Source organism: Hyaena hyaena, unplaced genomic scaffold (genome assembly GCF_003009895.1).
Source record: "Hyaena hyaena isolate Hyena2069 unplaced genomic scaffold, ASM300989v1 scaffold_71, whole genome shotgun sequence".
NCBI classification, from domain to species: domain Eukaryota; kingdom Metazoa; phylum Chordata; class Mammalia; order Carnivora; family Hyaenidae; genus Hyaena; species Hyaena hyaena.
Window position 1 is genome coordinate 813,177 of NW_024080704.1, and position 21,468 is coordinate 834,644.

General features: G+C 54.5%; 2 protein-coding genes across 5 annotated transcripts in view; one reads left to right on the plus strand and one right to left on the minus strand.

Moving 5' to 3' along the window:
- The window catches only part of PNKD (PNKD metallo-beta-lactamase domain containing), a 58,586-nt gene that overhangs the window by 33,761 nt on the left and 3,357 nt on the right, over window positions 1-21,468 (minus strand). The window lies entirely within an intron of this gene.
- Window positions 5,373-21,361, plus strand: TMBIM1 (transmembrane BAX inhibitor motif containing 1). 2 transcript variants are annotated; one of them, XM_039233131.1, is made up of 12 exons: window positions 5,373-5,474; window positions 14,311-14,560; window positions 15,805-15,905; window positions 16,717-16,781; window positions 17,009-17,062; window positions 17,584-17,634; window positions 18,111-18,150; window positions 18,413-18,450; window positions 18,634-18,721; window positions 18,995-19,090; window positions 19,499-19,552; window positions 19,912-21,361. In XM_039233131.1, the coding sequence occupies exons 2-12, from the start codon at window positions 14,359-14,361 to the stop codon at window positions 20,056-20,058; spliced, it is 936 nt and encodes a 311-aa protein (XP_039089062.1). In that variant the 5' UTR covers window positions 5,373-5,474; window positions 14,311-14,358; the 3' UTR covers window positions 20,059-21,361. The 2 variants fall into 2 exon arrangements, with proteins under 2 accessions (XP_039089062.1, XP_039089063.1); XM_039233132.1 differs by lacking the exon at window positions 5,373-5,474 and adding an exon at window positions 10,657-10,747.

Genomic DNA, 21,468 nt, shown 5'->3' on the forward strand with positions numbered 1-21,468 from the left:
TTAATTTTAAAAAAGTTAAACATTAGCCACATTAAGGTTGAGATGCCTATGACCTCATCTGGAAGAGTGCGGTCCACCAGGCAGCAGTGAGTTGCTGGGAGCTCATTAGAAATGCAGATTCTCAGCCCCACCCCGCTCCAAGCAGAATCTGCATTTAGACAAGATCCGCACATCACAGGTTTGCACATCAAAGTTCGGGGAGAGCCATGTGGAGACACAGGGGGCAGTTCTCTGCTTCTTCGCTTAGAGACATAGGAAGCAAGGCCAAGGCTGAGAGTGAGGCTGTGGAGAAGGTGTTGGAGGTCTGGAGAGATGGAGGGAGGAGTGGTGGAATCACCTAGGGTGGGGATGTCAAGATGAACGATGAGAAAAAAACCGAAGTCTTCATGAACTCAGTGAAATCAGTCAGCACCTTCCGTGTTTTCCTTCTCCCCTTCAGCTGGGTGCATGCAGGGAGGTGCTGCTGGGTTCCCCCAGGTGAAGAGGGGCAGAGCATGTGGTGATTCTCACGAGGGATCAGGGATCACTGCTGGTTGGGGGGGGAAGAAGTGGGGGGGGACAGGGAGGAGGACAGAAGACACACGAGTTGTCAGTCCTGGTGTGGTCAGAATCATTGCAGTTGGGGTCGTTGAGCTGGAGAGACAGATGAGGGTCAGGGCGTGGGCACTTGAAATTGAGATGATGGAGGGGGTGCAGTTATGGGCAAAACGAGAGGTTCTAGGGCAGCTGTTATTTTGGGCTGGGAATAAGAGAAGAGGAAATGGCTATTGGCTTTTCGGAGCACACAGCTATTTAGGCAAATGCAGGTAAAATATGAGGAAGGCCTTCCTGCCCACGAGAGGCCTGCTGAAGCTGGGAATGCCCCAGCGGGTCAGGGTGACGGAGGAGGCCAAAGTCCACGGCGGCAGAGAGCAGGGCGTGAGGGCACAACTGAGCTGCACAAAGACAAATCCACCTACGCAGGTCCTGTTAAGTCTTCTGAATGCAATCACACCACTGGCCAAAGGGAAGTGTGTTCATCACTGAAATACCGGGCTTCTCTCTCACAACCGGCCACAACAATTCACAGTTTTTGCTAGGCTCCAAGCATTTGAAAACTGCCGTTTTTAATCCTTATGCCCTATTGTTATCTCCCTTAAAAATTTCTTTTATTTATTTTTGAGAGAGACAGAGTATGAGTGGGGGAGGGGCAGAGAGAGAGACAGACAGACAGAGAGAATCCAAAACAGGCTCTAGGCTCCAATCTGTCAGCACAGAGCCCGACATAGGGTTCAAACTCACAACCCCTGAGATCTTGACCTGAGCCTAAGTTGGATGCTTAACCAACTGAGCTGCCCAGGCGCCCCTAAGCTCCCTTTTTACAGATAAGGATATCAAGGCTCAGAGAAGCTAAGTAATATGCCCAGTGTCACACAGCCACTAACATGATGTGAACAGGGCCCAGGTCTGTCTAGCACCCAAGCCGGCCGATAGTCGGATTCACCAGGGGGCGTTTGTTTCAGCCTCCCCTAAGATGCTGATTCACAGTTCTGATTCTAGGAAGAGGTATCCCCAAGGGAACCGGAATGCTTTCACAAGCCCCTTAGGTGATTCTGATGGTCAGGGAAGACTGGAAAGCATTGCCCTGTACCCTGGCCACGCACAGTGGATGCCAGGCGGGTTCCGTGGCCCAGCCTTTGTCGCAAGGTGACAGACACATCCAGGAAGGACGAGCTCTTACCTAACCCGTCTCCAGTTCTACTGAGCTGTAAGATCGCTAGCAACAGCACCACGTGCGTGCTATTTTCAATGCTTTTCACGTAGGTGATTTCATCGGAGGCCTCAAAAGTGCAGGAGGTAGGAAAGAACGGTATGATTAGATTCATTCATAAGTAAAGAGATGGGCCCTAGGCCTGACAGCCATTCAGGGGCTAAGCTAGGACAAACCTTTTGTTCCTGGGACATCCACAGGCACCATTCTTTCTGCTCCCAATTTCTTTATGAAAGTGCTGACTAGGGGCACCTGGGTGGCTCAGCCAATTAAGCAGTCGACTTCTGATCCCAGCTCAGGTCATGATCTCACGGTTCGGTTCGTGGAGTCCAGCCCCGTATGGGGCTCTATGCTGATGATGCAGAACCTGCTTGGGATTCTGTCCCTTCCTCTCTCTGCCCCTCCCCCACTTGTGATCTCTATCTCTGTCTCTGTCTCAAAATAAATCAATAAACTTAAGAAAAGAAGAAGAAGAAAGTGTTGACTAATGTTTATGGATAATAATAAGACTAATTTTTAGGGGAAAGAGCTCTAATTTTTTAATGTTACAATCCCTTTAATTCAACAGATGATGGGGCAGGGCTGTCTGAAGCTAGAGATGAATGAGATTTTTGTCCTAGCCCTCCAGTGGAGAGAAAGAGGCATATTTACCCCAGGCTGGGTTAAATGCCTGAGTCAGTAAACACAAAGTCTTTGGGGGGGGGGGAAAAAGGAGGAGGGACAGCTTTTTGGAGAAAGTTAATGATAATTGGAAAAGACCTTTCTTGGGTGGAGTAATGCATAACTAAGTAATCAGGGGCGTGGTAGGAGGGATTTGTAGGACAGATGATTGGAGCCCTGGGGCTGGGTGCAGAGAAAGTTGAACCTTCCCTACCCACTCCCTTCTGGTTCCACCTGGGCTCCTGGGAAACCACTCTAGGGGCCCACTCCTCCCTACCTCCCTCGGCCCCTCCTCTCATCAATCATTAAGCTTTGGCTACCCCCAGTCCCTAAAACAAACAGCCGCTGATTCCTTTCATTCCCCCTACCCTGCCTCCTGCTGCCCTGACTTGACTGAACTTGACTTTCCTCCCAGGGCAGGGTTGACAGAAAGATACAAGACGCCCAGTTAAATCTGAACTTCAGATAAGCAAGGAGTAATTTTTAGTGTAAGTATTTCCAAATATTACATGCGGCAATGACACATGCTTCAGCAAAAAATTATTTGTTGTTTGTCCGAAGTTCAAATAAAACTGGTCATCCTGCATCTTCATTTGCTGAAGCTGGCGACTCTACTCCAGGGGCCCCAGCGAGCCTCCCACGACCTTCCCACCCTCCTTCTAGGTGACTGCTGATAGTCACATGCCTCCCATTGCCCTGGAGGTAAAATCTCAGTTCTGACTCCCTGTCTCCTTGCTCAGCCCAACTTCTCACCACTCCCACCCTCCCAATCCTAGATTGCTGGGATGAGGGCCCTAAACCCCTTGCTTAAGATAAAATACTGTTCCCAAGTGAACACTTCTTCACCTCAGCACTTGCCAAACTGTCAAAATTATAATTAGGTGGTCTTTAACCATCTCCCCTAGACCGTGGGTTTCTTGAGGACAGGAGCTGTGTCCTTCAGTTTTGTCCAGAATGAGAAATTGCTGTCTGCTTGACAGACAGTAGGGCTTAATTAATGATCTGCTAAGAGTCTTACAAATAACACCTTTATCCTTTCTATCCAGGGATAAATAGGGGTCAAGAGAAGGAGGCATCATTTACTGAAGGCCTCTCGTGTGCCCTGGGCCAGGTGCTTCATTTCAGATTCTCTTAGGATTATACTTTTGATTCCATGATCAGAAAATGGGCCCAGGAGAAAGCAAGCAGCAAGGGTTACATAGGGCTTGACGGTGTGGGTCCCCACATTCCACTTTTCCATGGGGCGATGTGTGTCCCCACATTCCACTTTCCCATGGCACAGATGTGACTGCTGGCTGGAAAACAAATTTCCTTAGAGACTGTTCTGGCAGTTCCCAGAAAGGGGAGGGGTACCTTCTGGGGAACGGGTCCAAGGGTAGAGAACATGAAGGAGTGTCTGGAGATCTGTCCAGATTCTGCAAGCCTTTGCACCTCACCTATGGCTCTATTCTGCTATCAGGGGCTGTGCTCCTGTCAGCTCTTGCTGGTGAGCTCACACGTAGAGAGGGGACTTCCTAAAATGAGGTCTGTGGCCCCCTAAGAACTGAATTTACATTGGGGTTTGGGGTGGCTGGGGGACTGAGCCTGCCATAATGTCCACCAGCCCCCCTAAGTTAACTCCTTAAATGGTATCTATACAAATAAACATACATAGTACATGCATGTGTGGGTGGGGGGAGTAATTTTAAAAACATCTGTATTTTAGTTCATTTGAAATATATAATCTAAGTGGTAATTTTGCTTACTATGCTTACTAGTAAGCACACTGTTTTCACTTATGTTTGGTATGCACATGAGCTTCCAGATAAGTCCATGGGCCCCTCCTTCTTAAGTCTTGCTCTGTGACAGAGCTGGACTGATCACCAGAGATAATCACGTAAAGAAAAGTGCTTAGTGATGGGTGTGGAATCAGGAGGGCTTCAGGTCGTCTTGGTGGTCTACCCGCATTCATTTCTAGCTGTGCTTTTCTCAAGTCTACCTGCCCACCCCCACCCGCCCCCTCCATTCAGAAAGTTAGCGCCCACAGGCTGTGAAAGACATTCTGATGTAGTGTTGATCTGTAGCTTATTAGCACTAGATAAGCACCAGATAAGCACCTGAAATAAGCTGTTCATCTACCAGCAGCTTTGGCGTAATGGAAAAAAACATGGACTTTGCAACTATACGAACTTGGGCAATGTTTCAAAACTTCCCTAGACCCATTTCCTGGTGTGTGAAATGGTACTTAGGAGGGCATCCTTGCATTAGTGACCGGGAGGGTGGGACGACAGGCACACTAATACTAGTAACCTACATCCCAAGTAGGGCCTTCTGACGCTCAAACACCCGCCTTCCTGGTTGAAGTAACTTCAAGCAGGCAATGTCTCAGTTCCCAGGGTCAGAGATGCCCAGTTCCCTCTCTACATTTGGACGTTTGAAGTTTTAAACTTGAAAAGTGTGTCTGGCTTAAAAGAAGGGAATTGTCAAGGGTGTTCACGGATTTATGTTTAATAATAAAAAATGGGAACAGTTTAAATGTCCTCTAGTAGGAAATTGATTTAATAAATCAGCATAGCTATGTGGTAGTATACTTTGCGGCGTTAAAATTACACTTCTGAAGAATTATCTAGTGACAAGAAAAATGTTCTTGATAAAATGTTAAGTAAAATAGAAGTAATATTTAAAACATCATATAAAGCAAAGAAGCACGAACGCAAGCGCTTTCCGCAGGGGGTCGGGAGGCGTGGAAAGAAGTGATTTTCCTCCTCTATTTTTTTGTTTTTCTAAGTTTCCATCGGTGATCACATATTGCCTTTTAACCTGAAAACCATAGAATCACGTCGGGGGCCTCGGGAGGCGCGCGCGCAGCTGGCGGACGCGGGCGGACGCGGGCGGACGCGGGCGGGACCCCCGGGCGGACCCCAGCGCCCCCTGGTGGCGCCACGAGGCCCCGCCCCACGGGGTTGGGACGATGGGGCGGGGCGCGGAGCCCCAGCCCAGCCCAGCCCAGGCCAGGCCAGCGCGCTCTGGTGCCGGACTCGCAGCGCCGGGAGGGAGGCCAAGAGCGCACCGTCGGAGCGGCCAGGCAAGCCAGGGGGCCGGGGCCGGCGGGAGTTGGGGACCCCATTCCGGCGGGGCCGGAGCCAGGGCTGGGGCGGCCCCCCAAACTTTGTCCGAGTGCTCGGCCCAGGGAGGCGGCGCTGGAATAGGAATCTGTGGCCCTCGCCCTTGGAGTTTCGCTTTCCTGCTGCTCCCCGGGAGGCCGACTGGCGCCTGTCTAGCGTTGGGAGTCGAGCAGTGGGTGGTGGGCACCAGCGAGCGGGCAAGGGTCTCGGTGTCACGTCCGCCTCTTTCTGGCGCGTGTGTCACAGGGCGTGTCCACTGTACGAGCCCCCAGAGTGGCCAGCTGTGGGTGGGATGAGGCTATCAGGTCCCTCGGCTGGTGGGAGGGGGAGGGGAGCAGCCGGGGAGCCTGGTGCCAGCCTTGATGTAGACAGGTAAGTGAGTCTGAGTGAGTGGGGGTAGGGGTCAGCAGCCCCCCTATGCTTGGCATGGGGAAGTACCACCCCTGTCACCATGTCTTTGCCTCAGCCTGCCTACTTCCAGCCGCTGTCCTCAGGCTGGATTCAGAAAGCTACAGGGAAGTACTGTGCTCCTCGTCGCCCCTTTGGGTCAGCATAGAAACCCAACGGGAACATGGGAAAGGGGAAAACAAGTGGAGCCGGGAAAGGAGCCGGGAGCCGGTGGCAGGGCAAGCAGAGGAAGGCTGCTGGGAGGCTTGGGCCCTGATCTGTGGTCCTGCATCAGCTTGTCCCCAGGGGTCTCCATCCCCTCTCACCCCACTGTGGCCTGGGTGTGGTATCAGGCGGTGGCGTTCTACCTGAGGAACCTGGACATGGGATGAAGTGGGGGTGGGCCTGGGAACCAGGGTCAGAGCCAGATGTCGTGGCAGGTCCCTCAGGTGTCCAGTTCTCTGGGGCTCTGAAATATTCATCTCACCAGTAAGCTTTGGTTTCAAAGCTGGCGCCTTTGGCCTGGCCAGTGGGGGCAGGGGGAGCCAGGTGCCGCCTTGGGGCTGCTTTGTCTGGGGCCAAGGAGCAGCCATACTTTCTCCTCACCTGCCTGCTGTCCCTGTCTCTCTAGTCATGGGACCCAAACAGAGGACCCAGTCTGTAACTTAGAAGTGGTGGGACCACACAAATGTCACAGGCACTGACTTCTTCTGTCTTCTGGTGCCATGACTTCAGGGCCTCGCTTGTAAAAACGGGCACGTCAGAGAGGTAATGATGGGTTACACCTTAAGTGTGGGGAGAGCTTCATGTCATGAGCCGGGGTAATAGCCACCTCAGTTCAGACTCCTCCCATGAGAACAGGGGCCTCAGCTGGAAGTTGTCTGCCTCAGAGCACTCCGCCCCCCCCAAACTTCTCATCCAGGGTCCTTCAGAAAGAGCAGAGGCCCCAGAGAAGGGACACTTGTGTCTATGGAGGGCTGAGTAGCAGGGCCAGAGTGGAGGCTGAGACAGCTCTCTGGGAAGAAGGTCTCTGCTAACAATATGGTTAACACTGATGTGGGCTTTCTCGAGTATTCTGTCAGGACTGCTGTACAGGGGAGGGCCTTGACCAGATTCTCCAGCCCTCAGAGTTTGAGATTCTAGACCAAAACATTGGGTCTTGTTTTGAAGCAGAGATGATATTCAGAAGCCCACAGGCCACAGTGCTAGGTACTGAGAGTACTCAACATTGGTCAGGGAGGAAGATAAGAATAAGTCCTTCTTGTGTTTAACAATTTGTGTTTTTTCCCTTGACTTCAAGGTGATGTTCGGCGATGCCAGTCTCCTAGTGCTATGCTAGTTGAGGATGTCCCCCGGTCCTTGGCTAGTAAATCAGTAAATTCCACCGTGGAGATGAGAATAGCAGCTGTCTAGGAGGTGGGGGGTGGAGAGGAGAGGAAGGACCCTTGCAGTGGACTCTGGCATTGAGCTGACTCAGAGTGAGGGGGCATGCCTGTACTTCATGTGACTGCTTTGAGGACTGGGTAGAGGGACAAGGGTTTTAAGATATGAGGAGTTAGGACATGAATCATTCTCAGGGTTGGGTCTCTCTGTAAAACTAAGGTGGCCTGGTCAGGATCCCAATGGATATTAATTAGGTATGCTCTGATAAAAATGTTTCAGGCGTGAGCAAGTTTGGAGGGAAACTGGGTTAAACAGAGCTGAAGAGCTTCTGCTCACTGCAGGGCTGCTCAGAGGCTAAATATGCCCTTGTGCCTTGGGAGTTTCCAAAAGGGGTATGGATTTTTCAGGCTTCTCTGTTTCAGAGCTCATCTGTTAACATGTCCCAGGGTGGTGTTCTTTCGAGCAGTCTGGGAAATGCCTGGCTGGATGATTTTAGCTTTCAACTCACTCCATGGTTCTGGGTAAGAGTCCCTCCCCTTTGCCCCATGGGGGCTGATTTGGGGGAAAAGGAATAGATCACTGGCCTGCTGGCAGGGTTAGGACTTTTGAGCCCAGATCTCCTGCCTTTCCTGCCTGGTACTCTTCACTATCTACGGAGTTACACACTTTCTCCGCAGACTCTGGGGTAAGTGAGCACGCAGGAAATGCTGGCTGTAGGGTCCAGAGGGCAATATGGGGGCAGTTTGGGAGGAGAGGGCATTAGGGCCAGTCCCAAACCTGGAATGTCAGGTGCCTCTGCCTCTGTGGACATTTTACATCAGTAGTGACCCCAGCGTAGATGCTTTAGGAAGTGGGTCATTCTGCCCTGAAACCCACTGCTCATCCAGAATCAGAGGCTCTTGGAGCTGGAACAGACTGGATCTTTTGGTCGCACGTACTTGTTTTATGGAGAAGAGAGTACAGAGATGTGGAGTGGCCCACCCTGACTCACAGTGGGGTTAAGGCCAGGACAAGAACTCCGCTCCCTGCCTTCTAACCCAGGGCTCTGGCGTGGACTGACTTTGTGCAAAGGAAAAGGTCTTCGCTACCTTGGCCCGCCCCAGGTGCTGGCCTGTGCACACAGGTGGCTGGTGGGGGTGCCCCAGGGGCTTCTGTTCCCACCAGGTGTCAAAGCAGAGGGCATGAACTCTAAAATCAGACATCAAATGTGGGTTCAGACACATCTCTGCTGTTTGCCTGCAGTGGGACCCTAGGTCTGTTTCTGTGTGAATTTCAGTTCTGTCTATAGAATGGGGGTAAGGACGTGCACCCCAGAGGGCCGTTGTGAGGCTCAGACTTGGCTGAGTAGCCAGTGACAGGTACACGGTGCTTACTGCTGTGAGTGGTTCTCTTCCTTCTCTGCCTGTCACAGAGAAGGGTTAGTCTCCATTCTCATGGTGGGTTGTTAATTATGTCTGCCTCTCCTCCTTCCTAACCTTGAAGTCCAGCTGACAGGCAGAGATGAAACGCAAAGAATGAGGTGGATAGGGGGTGTGTTTCTGGATTCTCCTTCCTCATCTGCATTTCCTGGCCTTTGGGAGCCACAGATGTGGCTGGGGTCACTAGGCTTACGCACACTGCCCCCCACTGAAGGGGGATGGAGCTGTGGGGCCTGGGTCACCCCGCTCTCCAGGGCATCTTCCTCACCCCAGTCAGCCTCAGGTCCCAGAGAGGCCGCCCTGGCTGGAGCCTGGGGGCTGGGACGGAAGTCATGGGCTGGCAGGCTTATCTACTTCTGAGCAAGAGGGCACCAGGGCAGCGGCCGGGGAAGGGGAATGGTGGGGGGAGGGGGGAGAAGGGTGTCTCATTCTGGCTCTGCCTTACTGGGCAGGGCTGGGAATGGAAGTTCCAAACCTCTGACCAAGAGGCCCTTTTGTGGGCTGGGACAGGAACTTTCTTGGCATTGGGGCTTCCTTGTCTGTCAGATAACCAGATGATTTCTAAAGGCCACTCCAGCTCTTGCGTCAGGTTTTAGATCCCCTCAGTCATGCTGTTGTTCCCAGAAGCCAGGCAGACAGAAGGATAAGTTGATTCTGGGCCTCTTGGTCCGGGTGCAGAGGCCTGGTGACTTGCCCAGACACTCTTGGGTGTATCTTTTTACTCGTGTGCCCTGGGGGGCTCTGTGCCAGGGTGTGGAGGTGGGGTGCGGTTCTTGGGGGTTGGGGAGAGCTGGAGGAGCTGGGGGCAGGTGGAGGAAAAGGCGGGGAAGGAGACCGTCCTAAGAGGCAGGGGCTGTGCTCCTGTGTCTGCTGGGTGGGGTTTCCTGAGATGCACACTCTGAGCTATTCTTTCCACTCTGGCTCCGGGCATCCGTTCCTGGCAGCGAGGAGGGCAGGCTGCCTGGCCCTGTCAGCTGCTCCTTTCCGCCCCTCCCTCCAACGCACACCCGCTTACAGCAAGCTAGCAACTCAGTAGCTCAGGCCTCCTCTCTGCAGGTTCTGGAGCCTTAACCCTTCAGGTGCCCCAGGGGCAGCTGAGCCTGGGCCCTGGCTGGCTGGATGGTGGTGGCCACACTGAGGTGGCTGGGGTGGGGGGTGGGGGGGAAGGGGCTGCTTCCCCAAGGCTGTACCTGAAAACCTTGACAGCCAACAAGTCCTGCGTTTGAGCCCGCCCACTGCCGCTGCTGGGCCGCCTGAGTCTGGAGGAGAAAGGAGAGCTTCTGGCTCCTTCTGCTGGGGCCATGGGGCCGTGAGGATGGGGGAGCAGACTTAGATCTGTAACATGGCAAGGACAGGGCAGTCAGAATGTCTTGATAACAGGCATGGTGAGGAAGAATGTTCTACTGATTTAGGCTGTCTGCAAGTGGCACCGCCTTGCTCCCTGTCGTTGGAGTGTCTTCAGGGGAAACAGAACGCCTACTGTCTTTTAGGACCACTTGGGCTTCCAGTGGGGACCCTAAAGGTCCCCTTTAGCCGGTGGAGACTGTGAGCTCCTCCACTAGCTCCTGGCTCCTGGCAGAACGCAAATGGTCTGGTTCCTGGTTTCTAGCCTTTGGCACCAGACTGCCCTCTCCTCTCTCCCTTCCTTCTCTTTTGACCCCATGTTCTCCAGCACCTACTGTTGGTTCGCCACAGCTCTGAAAGTAAACACCACTTCCCTCTTTCCCCGCCGCCTGGGCAGATGCTGGCCCTAAACCTCATCCTTCTCTGAGGCCTTGATGACAGAGAGTGACCAGGGTCCGCATGAGGGCTGGGCAGGTGTCAGGGGGCGGGCCTGGAAGTGTGGCTGCTGTGGGCCGAGGTCCCTGCCCACCCGGTACTGCTCAGAGGGGAGTGTGGCTGCGCTCGGCCACCCCTCTGACTCGACTGCACACTCTCTCTCTCCTGTGCCCAGGACTTCACACCAGAGAGCCGAGATGTAGGCCCAGCCCCAGGCCCAGCTCTGTGACCATGACCATGGAGAGGTCACTTGACTTCCCTGTCTGGTTGGTAAAGCAGGGGGGTTGGCCTGCCTTAGATGAGCGAGATTGCTTTCAGCTCTGGCATTTATGACTCTCTAGCTCTGACTACCCTCCTCACCTCCTGGTGGTTGTCTGGGAACCAGGAGATGGGGAATTATGGAGGGGGCTGAATGGTTTGGTGTCCCTTTGCTATGTAAGCCTTCTGCTGTCATTCGAGGGTCTTAGACAGGTAGCCGTGAGTAGGGACAAGAGGCATAGGTAGACGGGGCATCAAAATGAGGGATGAGAGTGTGGGCTCTGCCGTCTGTCTTGGCACTCAGATGTTCACTTCGTCCACCCTAGCTAAGTAACTTTGGGCAAGTGACTGAATTCTCTTAAGCCTCTATTTCTTCATTTGTAAACAGGGGTAACATTACCCACCCTGTGGACTACTGTAAGGATTATAATATAATAACCATAAAGAGCCACCATTTACTGTTTTTGTCAGGGGTCAGGGACCCTTCTAAGTGCTTTATGCATATTTTTACACTCTGAGGAGGGTGCCATTAGAGTGGGAAACCCATTCTCCAGGTGGAGAAACTGAGGCATAGTGAGGTGACGTGGTCAGTGCCAGTCTCTGGTGAGCATGGGCTGGTGGCTGAGCCCTTGGAGAACTGGACTGTGAATTGCTGTGTCTCCAGCAGGCGGGTCTACTGGTGAATTCCTCTGAAACCGGAGGAGTCAAAGGGAGGGGTGGGAGAGTGCAGAGGGCGTCCTGGTGAGTCAGCAGCCTTCTGAGCTGGACCAGGCCCTGGAGACCTGGTGGCCGATCCCAGGCTGACTTTCCTCTCTGTGATTTAACCGGGCACCCTGGGGCCACAGCCCCTGTGGTCTGGGAAGGAGCCTGTTTGCTGGGCTGGGCTTAGAGGAAGGAGGAAGGGGCCGCCGCTGGCCGGGTAAAGGGCAAACCCCATGTTGCTGGGTGCCTCAGATAGTTCACAGCCTGTTAGAGCAGGAAATGAGCTCACAGATCATCTGACCCATAACACCTCATTTTATAGAGGAGCACCCCCCGCAGGACACAGGGCCAGGTCATGGAGACATCCCCTGTGGTGGCCCAGCTGGGGCTTCGAACCACAGGGCCTCTCCTGCCAGTGCCTCTTGGGCCGTGTTCAGCCTATTCACCTGTGTGCCGTCACCCAGATGGGTGGGCATCACCGGGCCCCGGCGCTGAGATGGCTGTAATGATGACACATAGCCCTACTCCACAGTAAGGTTTTGTTGTTGTTGTTGTTGTTATGTAATCTCTACACCCAACATGGGGCTTGAACTTATACCCCCGAGGTCAAGAGTCACCGGCTCTACTGACTGAGCCAGCCAGGTGCCCCTTTCTTTCTTTCCTTTCTTCCTTTTCCTTCCTTTTGCTTCCTTCTTTCCTTTCTTCCTTTCTTTTCTTTTCTTTTTTTTAAATAAGCTTTAGATATAGCCCTACTCCAGAAGTGACCTGTTTGTGCCTCTGCCTATAAACAGGATGCCATCCTCTTGGGGAGTAAAAGGGCGGTTCTGGGAGAGGGACGGGCAGAGGGGTGCAGGGACAAGGAGCCTCTTGCCTCGGGGGAGGAGAGCCAGTTGTGTTTCTTACTTTTTCAAATTCTATGAAGACCAGCGTATTATAACTATTTGCACCAGTTTCCCTGTCCGTGCGGAAGGCCGGGGCACCCCCACAGCAGTCAGCATCTCCGTCTCTTAAGCTCACTCTCTGTGCTCGGCCTTGTTGTGTTTTGCTCCTTAACTTCCTCAGGTCGCCCTTCTCCACTCGTGGAGTAGGACCTTCACCTACTCCTCGTGACTCCTGCACGAACTTCACCTTCACCTCATGACTTGTGCAGGACCTTCACCATGACCTTGCTTTTGAAGCCTTGGTTTGCTGTCACATCCTCACCGTTAGAAGGGCCTTTCTCATTTCTGACCTGGCGCATTCTCGTTACGCTGGGCCATCTACTCGGGGAAGATGGAGACCAGCTTTTCTCAAAGTAACCCATTTAGAGCCCTGCTCTGTTACTCGATGCCTCCTCCCTGGCCCTCCCCACCACCGTCCTCTCTGAATTATCCCAGTTCTCCTAAGAGAGAAGAGATGAGCCAGTCCTTTATCTGATCCCTGGACGGTGCGGGTGCCCTCACAGGAGGGGCCGGTCTCTCTTCCTTCTAGCAGAGGTGCTGAGCATGTCCCCGGCCTGGATCTGGGGGCACTTCCTCCCTGAGGGGTCCTAAAGGTCTGGCCCTTGGGAGATGTTGTAGGAGGAGGTCGTGGCCCTGTCAAGGCTTTTCAGGGGCCTCCTCCTTAGCTTCTCCCAAGCCCCCATCTTGGCCACCTCAGAGGGGATCAGCAGGGCTGGCGGACATTTATTTGGCCTAAGAGGCAGAAAGAATACAGCCTAATACAGAGGACACAGACCCAGGACCTCGGCGGCCTCGGGTCTGGTTGTACCATTAACCTGCTGGTTCTGTGACCCTGGGGAGTCACGAGTCGCCTCACTGCTCTGCGCCTTGTTCCTCTTCTCTAACTTGAGCATTTGGGGCCATAACACCTGGAGGTCCCTCTCAGCTGTGTTTTTGGGGTTTCTCCTCGTTCCTCAGTCCTCCCCAGGCTGCAGGACTCTTCCTGTGGCAGAGAAGGCACCTGCTGGGTCTTGAGGCATGACTTGTCAGTGCACTCTCCTCCCTGCTAGAATAGGCAGCAATCACGGGGATACCAGAGTCCAAAACATGGGTCTCTCCCCACAAGGTGGATTCGGCGCCCAGTACACGCTATCCACTACCCAGCAAGGCCGTGAAGGGAACGGTGACAGCCAGACGCGGCTACACCCATCAGATGCACCTTAGCTGTTATTTGAAAGAACCAGAAAGTCCTGTCTCTGGCCTGACCTTTTGTGTGGCTCTCTAGCCCTGAGTGGCCAGCCCTGGGCACCTCCTCGCCCAGGCCTCTCTGGCGTCCCCTGACTCAGCCACTGGCCACGGGCCCACTGCCCTCCCGCTTGGGCCGGGTGGCTCAGCCCTGGGGCTAGCTTGTCCTCCACCCCTTCCCCCTCCACTTAGAGCCCTGGCTCCTCCCCAGCTCTGCGTTTCAGGCCTGACGCTCCTGCCAGCTGCCGTGGGGGCTGGGCTGACCCCTTCAATGGGTCCCGGCTGGCCGGCTGGCCGTGTGACTCACGTCCAGGCTTGGCTGGGGCCATCAGGCTCCTTCCCTGGTCACTGGAAACTTTTCTTAAATGAGCACAGGGGAGTTCCCAGGCTCCCGTTGCTCGTCTCTCACACCACCGATGCCCGGTGACTGCTCTTGGTTCTTGCATAAATCCCCCTTCTCCCGTTTTCCAGGGGCGCAGAGCAGCACCAGAGGGAGGGCCGTAGACAGAAAGCTGGCATGAAGGCAGAGGGGCAGGGGCTGAGCTGGTGGGACGGGGAGGATGGGCTGTGGGCGGAGGATGACACGCTGTGATCATGATCAAGAGAAAAAATATGAGGGTTCCCACTCCACAGAGGCAGCCTAGCCTGGGGCCCGGTGAGCTGGGGCTGGGCACTCCTGACTGATTTTCTCATCTCCATTTCAGGTGCCAGCTGTTGGCAGCTGTTGAGGTGCCCTCAGCCCTTGAGCGGCCATGTCCAGCCCCAGTGCCCCCCCTCCGTATGAGGACCGCAACCCCCTGTACCCTGGCCCTCCACCCCAGGGGGGCTACGGGCAGCCGTCTGTCCTGCCCGGTGGCTACCCTGCCTACCCTGCCTATCCACAGCCTGGCTATGGTCACCCTGCTGGCTATCCACAGCCTATGCCGCCCATCCACCCGATGCCCATGAACTACGGTGAGTCCCTGAGAGGCCGCTGAGGGGGGGATGGGATGAGGCGGCACGTGTAACACCACACGAGGCCACCCCTCTTTTCCTTCCATCTCAGCTTCCTGTTTCATCCCTTTTTTCATCTCCTCCTTAGATCTCTCCTGTCTCACCATCTTTTTTACCTGCCCCCTGTCTCCTCAGCACCTGGTCCCCCAAGCTGCCTGCTCCCTCTCCACCTGTCCCCTCAGCACCTGGCCCCTAAGCCACCTACTAGCCCCTTTATTGAGCAAGGAGACTGAGTCCATAGGCACACAGCAGAACTTCCCCATTAGATGAGAAAGTGGCAGGGTGAGCCATTTCCGTGTCCTAACTAGACAGCTGCCACCTCCCCCCCCCGGACCCCTCTCTTCTAGGAACTTTGGTACCCGAGGCACTTTTTTTTTCCTTAAACATTCTCATGCTGAGGACAAGTCATCATCCTTTAAGGTAACATCTGAGTTTTGCAGACATCCAGAGGTCATTTGGATGTTTCATAAATGTCATGGCAGGTAAATACTCTGTTTGGCCAGAAATGAGAGATTAGAATGCAGGGATTTTTCCTGAATGGCTCACATGTGGATTTTGAAAGCAGCATCCCAGGAGGCACCAAAGAAATGTTTTGAGTCCTATAGCCTCTGGAATCCTGGGGCATGGCCCGCTCTCAGCTGGCCATATTTGTTTTGGTGGGAATATGAGTGTGTCAGTCATGGTCACAGTCATGCTTGTCCTGTGCATGCAGACCACTGGCATCCCCGAGTGATGTTTGCCGGATGTAGATTACGGTCCTCACTCTGTTCTCCACCCTCCGCACATAACGCACTGTGTTCCTACCTTTCTCTTCCTCCTTCCATCTGTGACGCCCCTGCTCTGGCCCTCACTAGATTGCAGCCCCTGCCTGGCGTCCTCACTAGATCGCTGCCCCTAGATGAAGACCATGAGCATTCATCCCCCAGAGCACCCAGGTGTCGGCTGAGCACCCTTATCCAGGAGCCATCTGTGAATGTGCACTGATGGAACAGCTTACACCTAAGCTTCCTTGTGACAGGGACACACGGTTCCATATGGTGCCCAGGCCATCACTGGTTACTCTGAGGGCATCTAGAGGACCCAACTTGGGTGAGGAGTTCCTGAGTCACAGCCCTTGTCTTTTGGCTGAGATAATGTCATTCAGGCTTTGGGACTGAGGCCACATGTCCCAAGGCCCCAGTTGGTCATATTTGATCTGTCCCCAGGTCCAGGCCAGGGCTATGATGGGGAGGAGAGAGCGGTGAGTGAAAGCTTTGGGTCCGGAGAGTGGGATGACAGGAAAGTCCGACACGTCTTCATCCGAAAGGTGAGCTATGGGCCGGGCGGGGCTGTGGGAATGGGGTGGGGCGGGGGAGGGGTGGGGAAGGCCAGGCACTATTAGTTCCAGGGCATCATTTCCACACAGATGTGCTGCTGCCTTCTGAATTCTCTTTAGTCCTGCCTTGCCCTCAGGGGGGCCCCCAGCTCCGCTGACCCACGTTTCCCACCTTTCACTCCTTTCTTCCTTGACCTCGTGGTGGGGGACAGATTCAATCTGGGAAAATCTAGGTGGGCTCTGCCAAAGTGTTCTACCATCACCAAACTTCTTTCTCCTGTTAGACTGTGGGCAACTCGAAGCCAGCATGATCATGCTTTTTTATACCCCATCCCTCCCCCATCTCACATCTGCATGACGCCCTGCTCTGAGCAGGTAGATACCGAAGTAGGTAGATACCCGACAGATGTCACACTGAACTGCTGGAAGTGTGGAGGTTGCACGGAGTAGTGCAACGAGGCAGGGGGATAAGTAGGGAACTGAGGCTAGATGTTGGACAAAGAGGGGGAGATGTCAAGGAGCAGCTGGAGGTGGGGGCCAGCTCTGAGGGTGTGTATAGTATCTGAGCCAGACTCCTTGAGGACCGGGTGGCCTTCGGGCCAGGCTGTAGCCGAGGAGAGATCTAGTGGAAATTAAGTGAGAAGTAGATCCTTCATAATTAAGAAGGAGCCCCCTCCCCACCTGTAAAAGTTGTGGGTGGGGTGGTAGGTCTTTAGGGCTCCTTGGGGGGACTGGCTGCTTCCTGAGAAGACACGGGGGATGGTGACGCGTGCTCCCCCCCCCGTCCCCCACCGTGTTCCAGGTTTACAGCATCATCTCCATCCAGCTCCTCATCACGGTGGCCATCATCGCCATCTTCACCTTTGTGTGAGTCTGAGGACTTTGCCCCAGGCTCACCAGCTGTGGGGCCCCTGCTGGGAGTGCGGGGCGGGGGGCGGGGCACTGTGCCCAGATGGACTGGAAGGGGAGTTGGCATGCGGTGGTCAGGGTGGCCGGCTGCCGGGAGGGCCCGGGCAGGGAGGCAGCCAGGCCGAGGTGTGATGGTGAGACAGTGACGGTGTGACTCCTCTCCCTTGTCCTCTCCTGCTCCACAGGAAGCCGGTTGGTGATTTCGTCAGGAGAAACCTGTTTGTCTACTATGTGTCCTAGTGAGTCTCTGCTTCTCTCTGCTGTGTGTGTGTGTGTGTGTGTGTGTGTGGGTGTGTGTGTGGGTGTGTGTTGGGGATGGGACAATGACACGAGGGGGGAGGGGACAACTGACCAGCTTTTCTCAGGGCAGCGATCAGAATACTTTTTGAGGGGCCCCCCTGGGCTGCCAGCTGTGCTGGGAAGGGCAGCGGGGGGCAGGGGGTGCGAGCCACCCAGGGAGGAGCGGCAGCACACAGGGCTGGGAGCGGGGGTTGGGGGCGGGTGGCAGCACGCACACTGCTGAATGGTGCGCACCTTCTCCTGGTCTGTCTGCCACGGTTGCCATCAGCCTCCTTCCTGGCCACACCCCGTCTCAGAGGCTCTCAGTGCCCTTGGCGGGGGTACTTGTCCTGGGTGGCTTCCCCTCGGACTTCCGAACGGCCCCCAGCCTGCTGGCCTGGTGAGTGCCACCAGGCGGGGCCCGATGGGGCTGAGGGGCAGGCTGGGCCTGTAGTCCACTTCCTCATCTCTCTCTCCCCAGTGCTGTCTTCCTGGCCACCTATCTGACCCTCGCTTGCTGCCAGGGACCCAGGTGAGTCCCAGACAGATGAGAAGGGATGGTGGGGGGCAGGCGAGGGGCCAAGTGTCTGGGGGAAGCCAGGGGGTCCCTACGCAGCTGCATGGTCACGGGTGCAGCTGAAGTTGAGGTGGGTACAAAGTCCCCTGGGTGTGTAAGATCTATTCAGCCACGTGGCGGTTATGTTTACAGTACATTTGCAAGATATGTAACATTTTAGCCATTTAACAAATAGGAAGGACCCAAGGCTCAGAGAGGTTGAGGAACTTTCTCACAGTCACACAGGCAGTGTAAGAACTGCACCTGTCCCACTGCCCCATGCTGTCCCTGCAAAGAACACCGGAGCAGGTACTAAAGGCCACGCCGGCCTCCCCAACCCCGAGTCAAGGCCTAATTCTCTACGCACTTGAGCCAAGAACTTCCTTCTGCTAAAGGAGCCTCTGATACTGGGCTAGACCCAGGTCGCTTAATTGTGGTCTCTTTCCCTTCAGACGCCGTTTCCCATGGAATATCATCCTGCTGACCCTCTTTGTAAGTCTAGAAGGGTTGAGGGAGGGTGTGGTGAGGGTGTGAGAGTTGGCTCCAGGGAAAGGGCTGGGGACGCCACTGTGGAAGATGCCCTGGCTCCCTCCCTGACCCTAACCCGACCCATGGCCTTGGTCTCCTTGGGGCTGCCTCTTTCCTACTCAGTCACATGTGCCCCCCCAGCTCTGGCAATCTCCCGTGGCCGTGCCTCCACACCCCCTTCCTCACTCTTCCTCACTGTTTCACTCTTGTCTCTGTCCTCCTTCAGACTCTCGCCTTGGGCTTCATGACGGGCACCATTTCCAGGTATGTTCAGGGACAAATCACCACACTCTTGTGAAGTATTATGGGGGAGTGGGGCATCCCTGGGCCGGCAGTCATCTGCATGGGTGGATGCTGGGCAGGATCCTTCTAGAAGCGATGGTTTGAAGGCATTCATACATGGCTTATTCATCTCTTTGGCCTCTCCGGACTCCTCCTTCCCTTCAGTGTGTATGAAACCAAAGCCGTCATCATTGCAATGATCATCACTGCTGTGGTGTCCATTTCGGTCACCATCTTCTGCTTCCAGACCAAGGTGAGGGTATGGGGGACCCTTCTCTGGCCACCCCCCCTTTCTTCTATGAACCAGGCCCTCCGGGCGTGGCAGCTGACAGGGCTTTCCCTTGGAGAGCCTAGTCCTTGTCCCCTCCTGGCTGCACCTAGAGAACTACTTCCTGTGTCTGTCCTTAGAATGTCATGGTCACACCCATACCTTCCAGGAAGCAGCACTGGGACTCCCTGGAAGGGGAGGCAGGGCTGCTAGTTGTGACCCTTGTCTGAGAGGTGTCTCCTCCTCCCTTCCTGGCAGGTGGACTTCACCTCGTGCACAGGCCTCTTCTGTGTCCTGGGAATTGTGCTCATGGTGACTGGGATTGTCACCGCCATTGTGCTGTCCTTCAAATATGTGAGTGTCCTGGGAGGGCTGGGGTCCGCAAACCTAACATCCACAGGAGACTCTCGTGTGGAGTGTTGTAGCACGCTCCCGCCCCTGGAGGATGGCCTGTTTTCTCTGCCAAATGTTATTTTATTTTATTTTTTTAAGTAATCTCTACATCCAATGTGGGGCTCCAACTTATGACCTTGAGAACAAGACCTATATGCTCTACCCAATGAGCCAGCCAGGCACCCCAAATATGTTACTATTCCTAATTTCTTCCAAGATCTGGAAGCCAGAAGTAGCTCTTTCATGTAGCTAGCTTCCTGGGCATCCCCACTCAGATGCCAGAATTCCAGGGGAAACTGGCCCCAAGGGACAGCCTGGGTTCGTTGCTCAGCTAAGATCTCTAACACTGTCCCTGTCCCCTCTCCCCAGATTTACTGGCTCCACATGGTCTATGCTGCTCTGGGGGCCATTTGCTTCACCTTGGTGAGTAAGGCCCTGCTGTCTCTAGGAAGGGGAACGGGGGGGCTGCTTGGGAGGCGGGGGATGAGGCCACAACTGCCCTCTCCTCTTTCCAGAATCAAGAGATGCCTGATTTTCTGGGCATCCCTGCCGTCTCTCGTTCACCTGCCTGCTGTGAACCCAGCAGGCCGTATTATAGATGCTGGCGTGTCTTTCTGCCTTCCTAGACTGTGAACCGTTGAGGGGAGAGACCTTGGGTTTCTGTTCATTAAAGTGTCCCTAAGGACACCACATGGCACGGAGGCTCTGAGGACAGAGAACCATAAAGGAGCTCTGGTCACTAAGCCCCTGGGTCCTCACTCATGCCTTCCCTGTTCCTGCAGTTCCTGGCTTATGACACGCAGCTGGTCCTGGGAAACCGAAAGCACACCATCAGCCCAGAGGACTACATCACTGGTGCCCTGCAGATCTACACTGACATCATCTACATTTTCACCTTTGTGCTGCAGCTGGTGGGGGATCGCAATTAAGGAGCGCCACATTCCGCCGCACTGTGGGCTCTCCCTTCCCTAGGGGGCTGGGCCCTATGACTGGAGTCGGGACCTCAGACTCCCTTCCTTCCTCTCCAGTAACATGCTCAGTTTCCTTTCTGTCCTGGGAGGGGTGGCGTCTCTGGCGGTGGATATGCGGGGACCTGGCGCGGCTGGAGGAACTGGGGACTAACTCTAGCCTCTGGCAGCGACTAGGCAGAAGACGTGCCTTCTCCCTCCACCCACTCCGTGGCACCAGATTCTTCTTAACAGCTGGGGTTGCAGGGAGGAACAGAACAAACCTATTCTACAGCCAAAAGGGAATATGAGAAGTAGAAGTGACTTTGAGGTGATGAGGTGTCCCCTCCCACCTCTGCCATAGGCTTCTGAGCTTGGTAGCTGGGGCTGTTTCCTCCCTCAACCCCCAACAAGGCCAGAGGGCTTTGTCCCCAGCCTCCTGGATGCACAGACTGTTACCCTGTACTCCTCTGACAACCCTTGGCGCCTTCCAGCTCACAAAGGTAGAAGAGATCTATGCCCATGGGTCTCCCCGGCTTCAGTACCTCTTCTTTTGATGGCATGTGTATACTGTTCATTCGGAGTAGGGGAGGGCAAGGGGGGGTGAGCAAGGTCATGCACAGGGGCCAATACAGAACAGCATCTGCCCTGGGCTTCCTCATGGCTTGTGGTGGTGGAGGGGGCAGGCCTGTTTGAAGCCATCTGGTCCCCATTCTCCAAAGCTCCCCGGGGCCTCCTTGGGGGCTTCTGAGATCTCTGGTCAGAGAGACCTCTTGCTTCCTGTGCTCAAGCTGCTCATAGAAGAAAGTGAGGAGCAAAGCTCAGGAGACGGGGTGGTTTGTGGGACTGTAAGTGGGGCCAGGAAGTAACCAGGGAGAAGAGAGGCCAGGGTAGGGGCTGGGAAAATGCTCTGCAGTCCTCTATCTGAGCTGAGAGATAGGAAAGCCTCCTGTGGTGTTCATGGAAACTTCTGTGTTCTTTCCTTGTGCTAACCTGGGGAGGATCCCAAGCAAAAGGAGACTTCCCCTCGCAGTTTGTTCTTAACTTGTGCTGGGGGATTTTAGACTCGAGCCTCATCTCTCCAGCCCGCTGCCACTTTCTTTGTGACACCAAGTGCCTCAAGCTGGAATGGGGAAGGAGGACAAGAGTCCCTGTATCAGTGGGGGTAGAAACTAAATCAGCCCAAGGGTATACTTAGGACTTCTCTTAAGTACTTGGTCCTAAATATATCACACAAAAGGACATAACTAGCAGCGTAATAAAGTTTTGTGTTTAGAAGTTAAAATCCTGCTTGGCTCTGGTTTCTTTAAGGTCCACTCTGGCGGGGCTGGTCTGGCTCTGCCCAAACCCTCCACTTCCTGCCTCTGCATTCTGCCTTGGTTTCTTCTACCT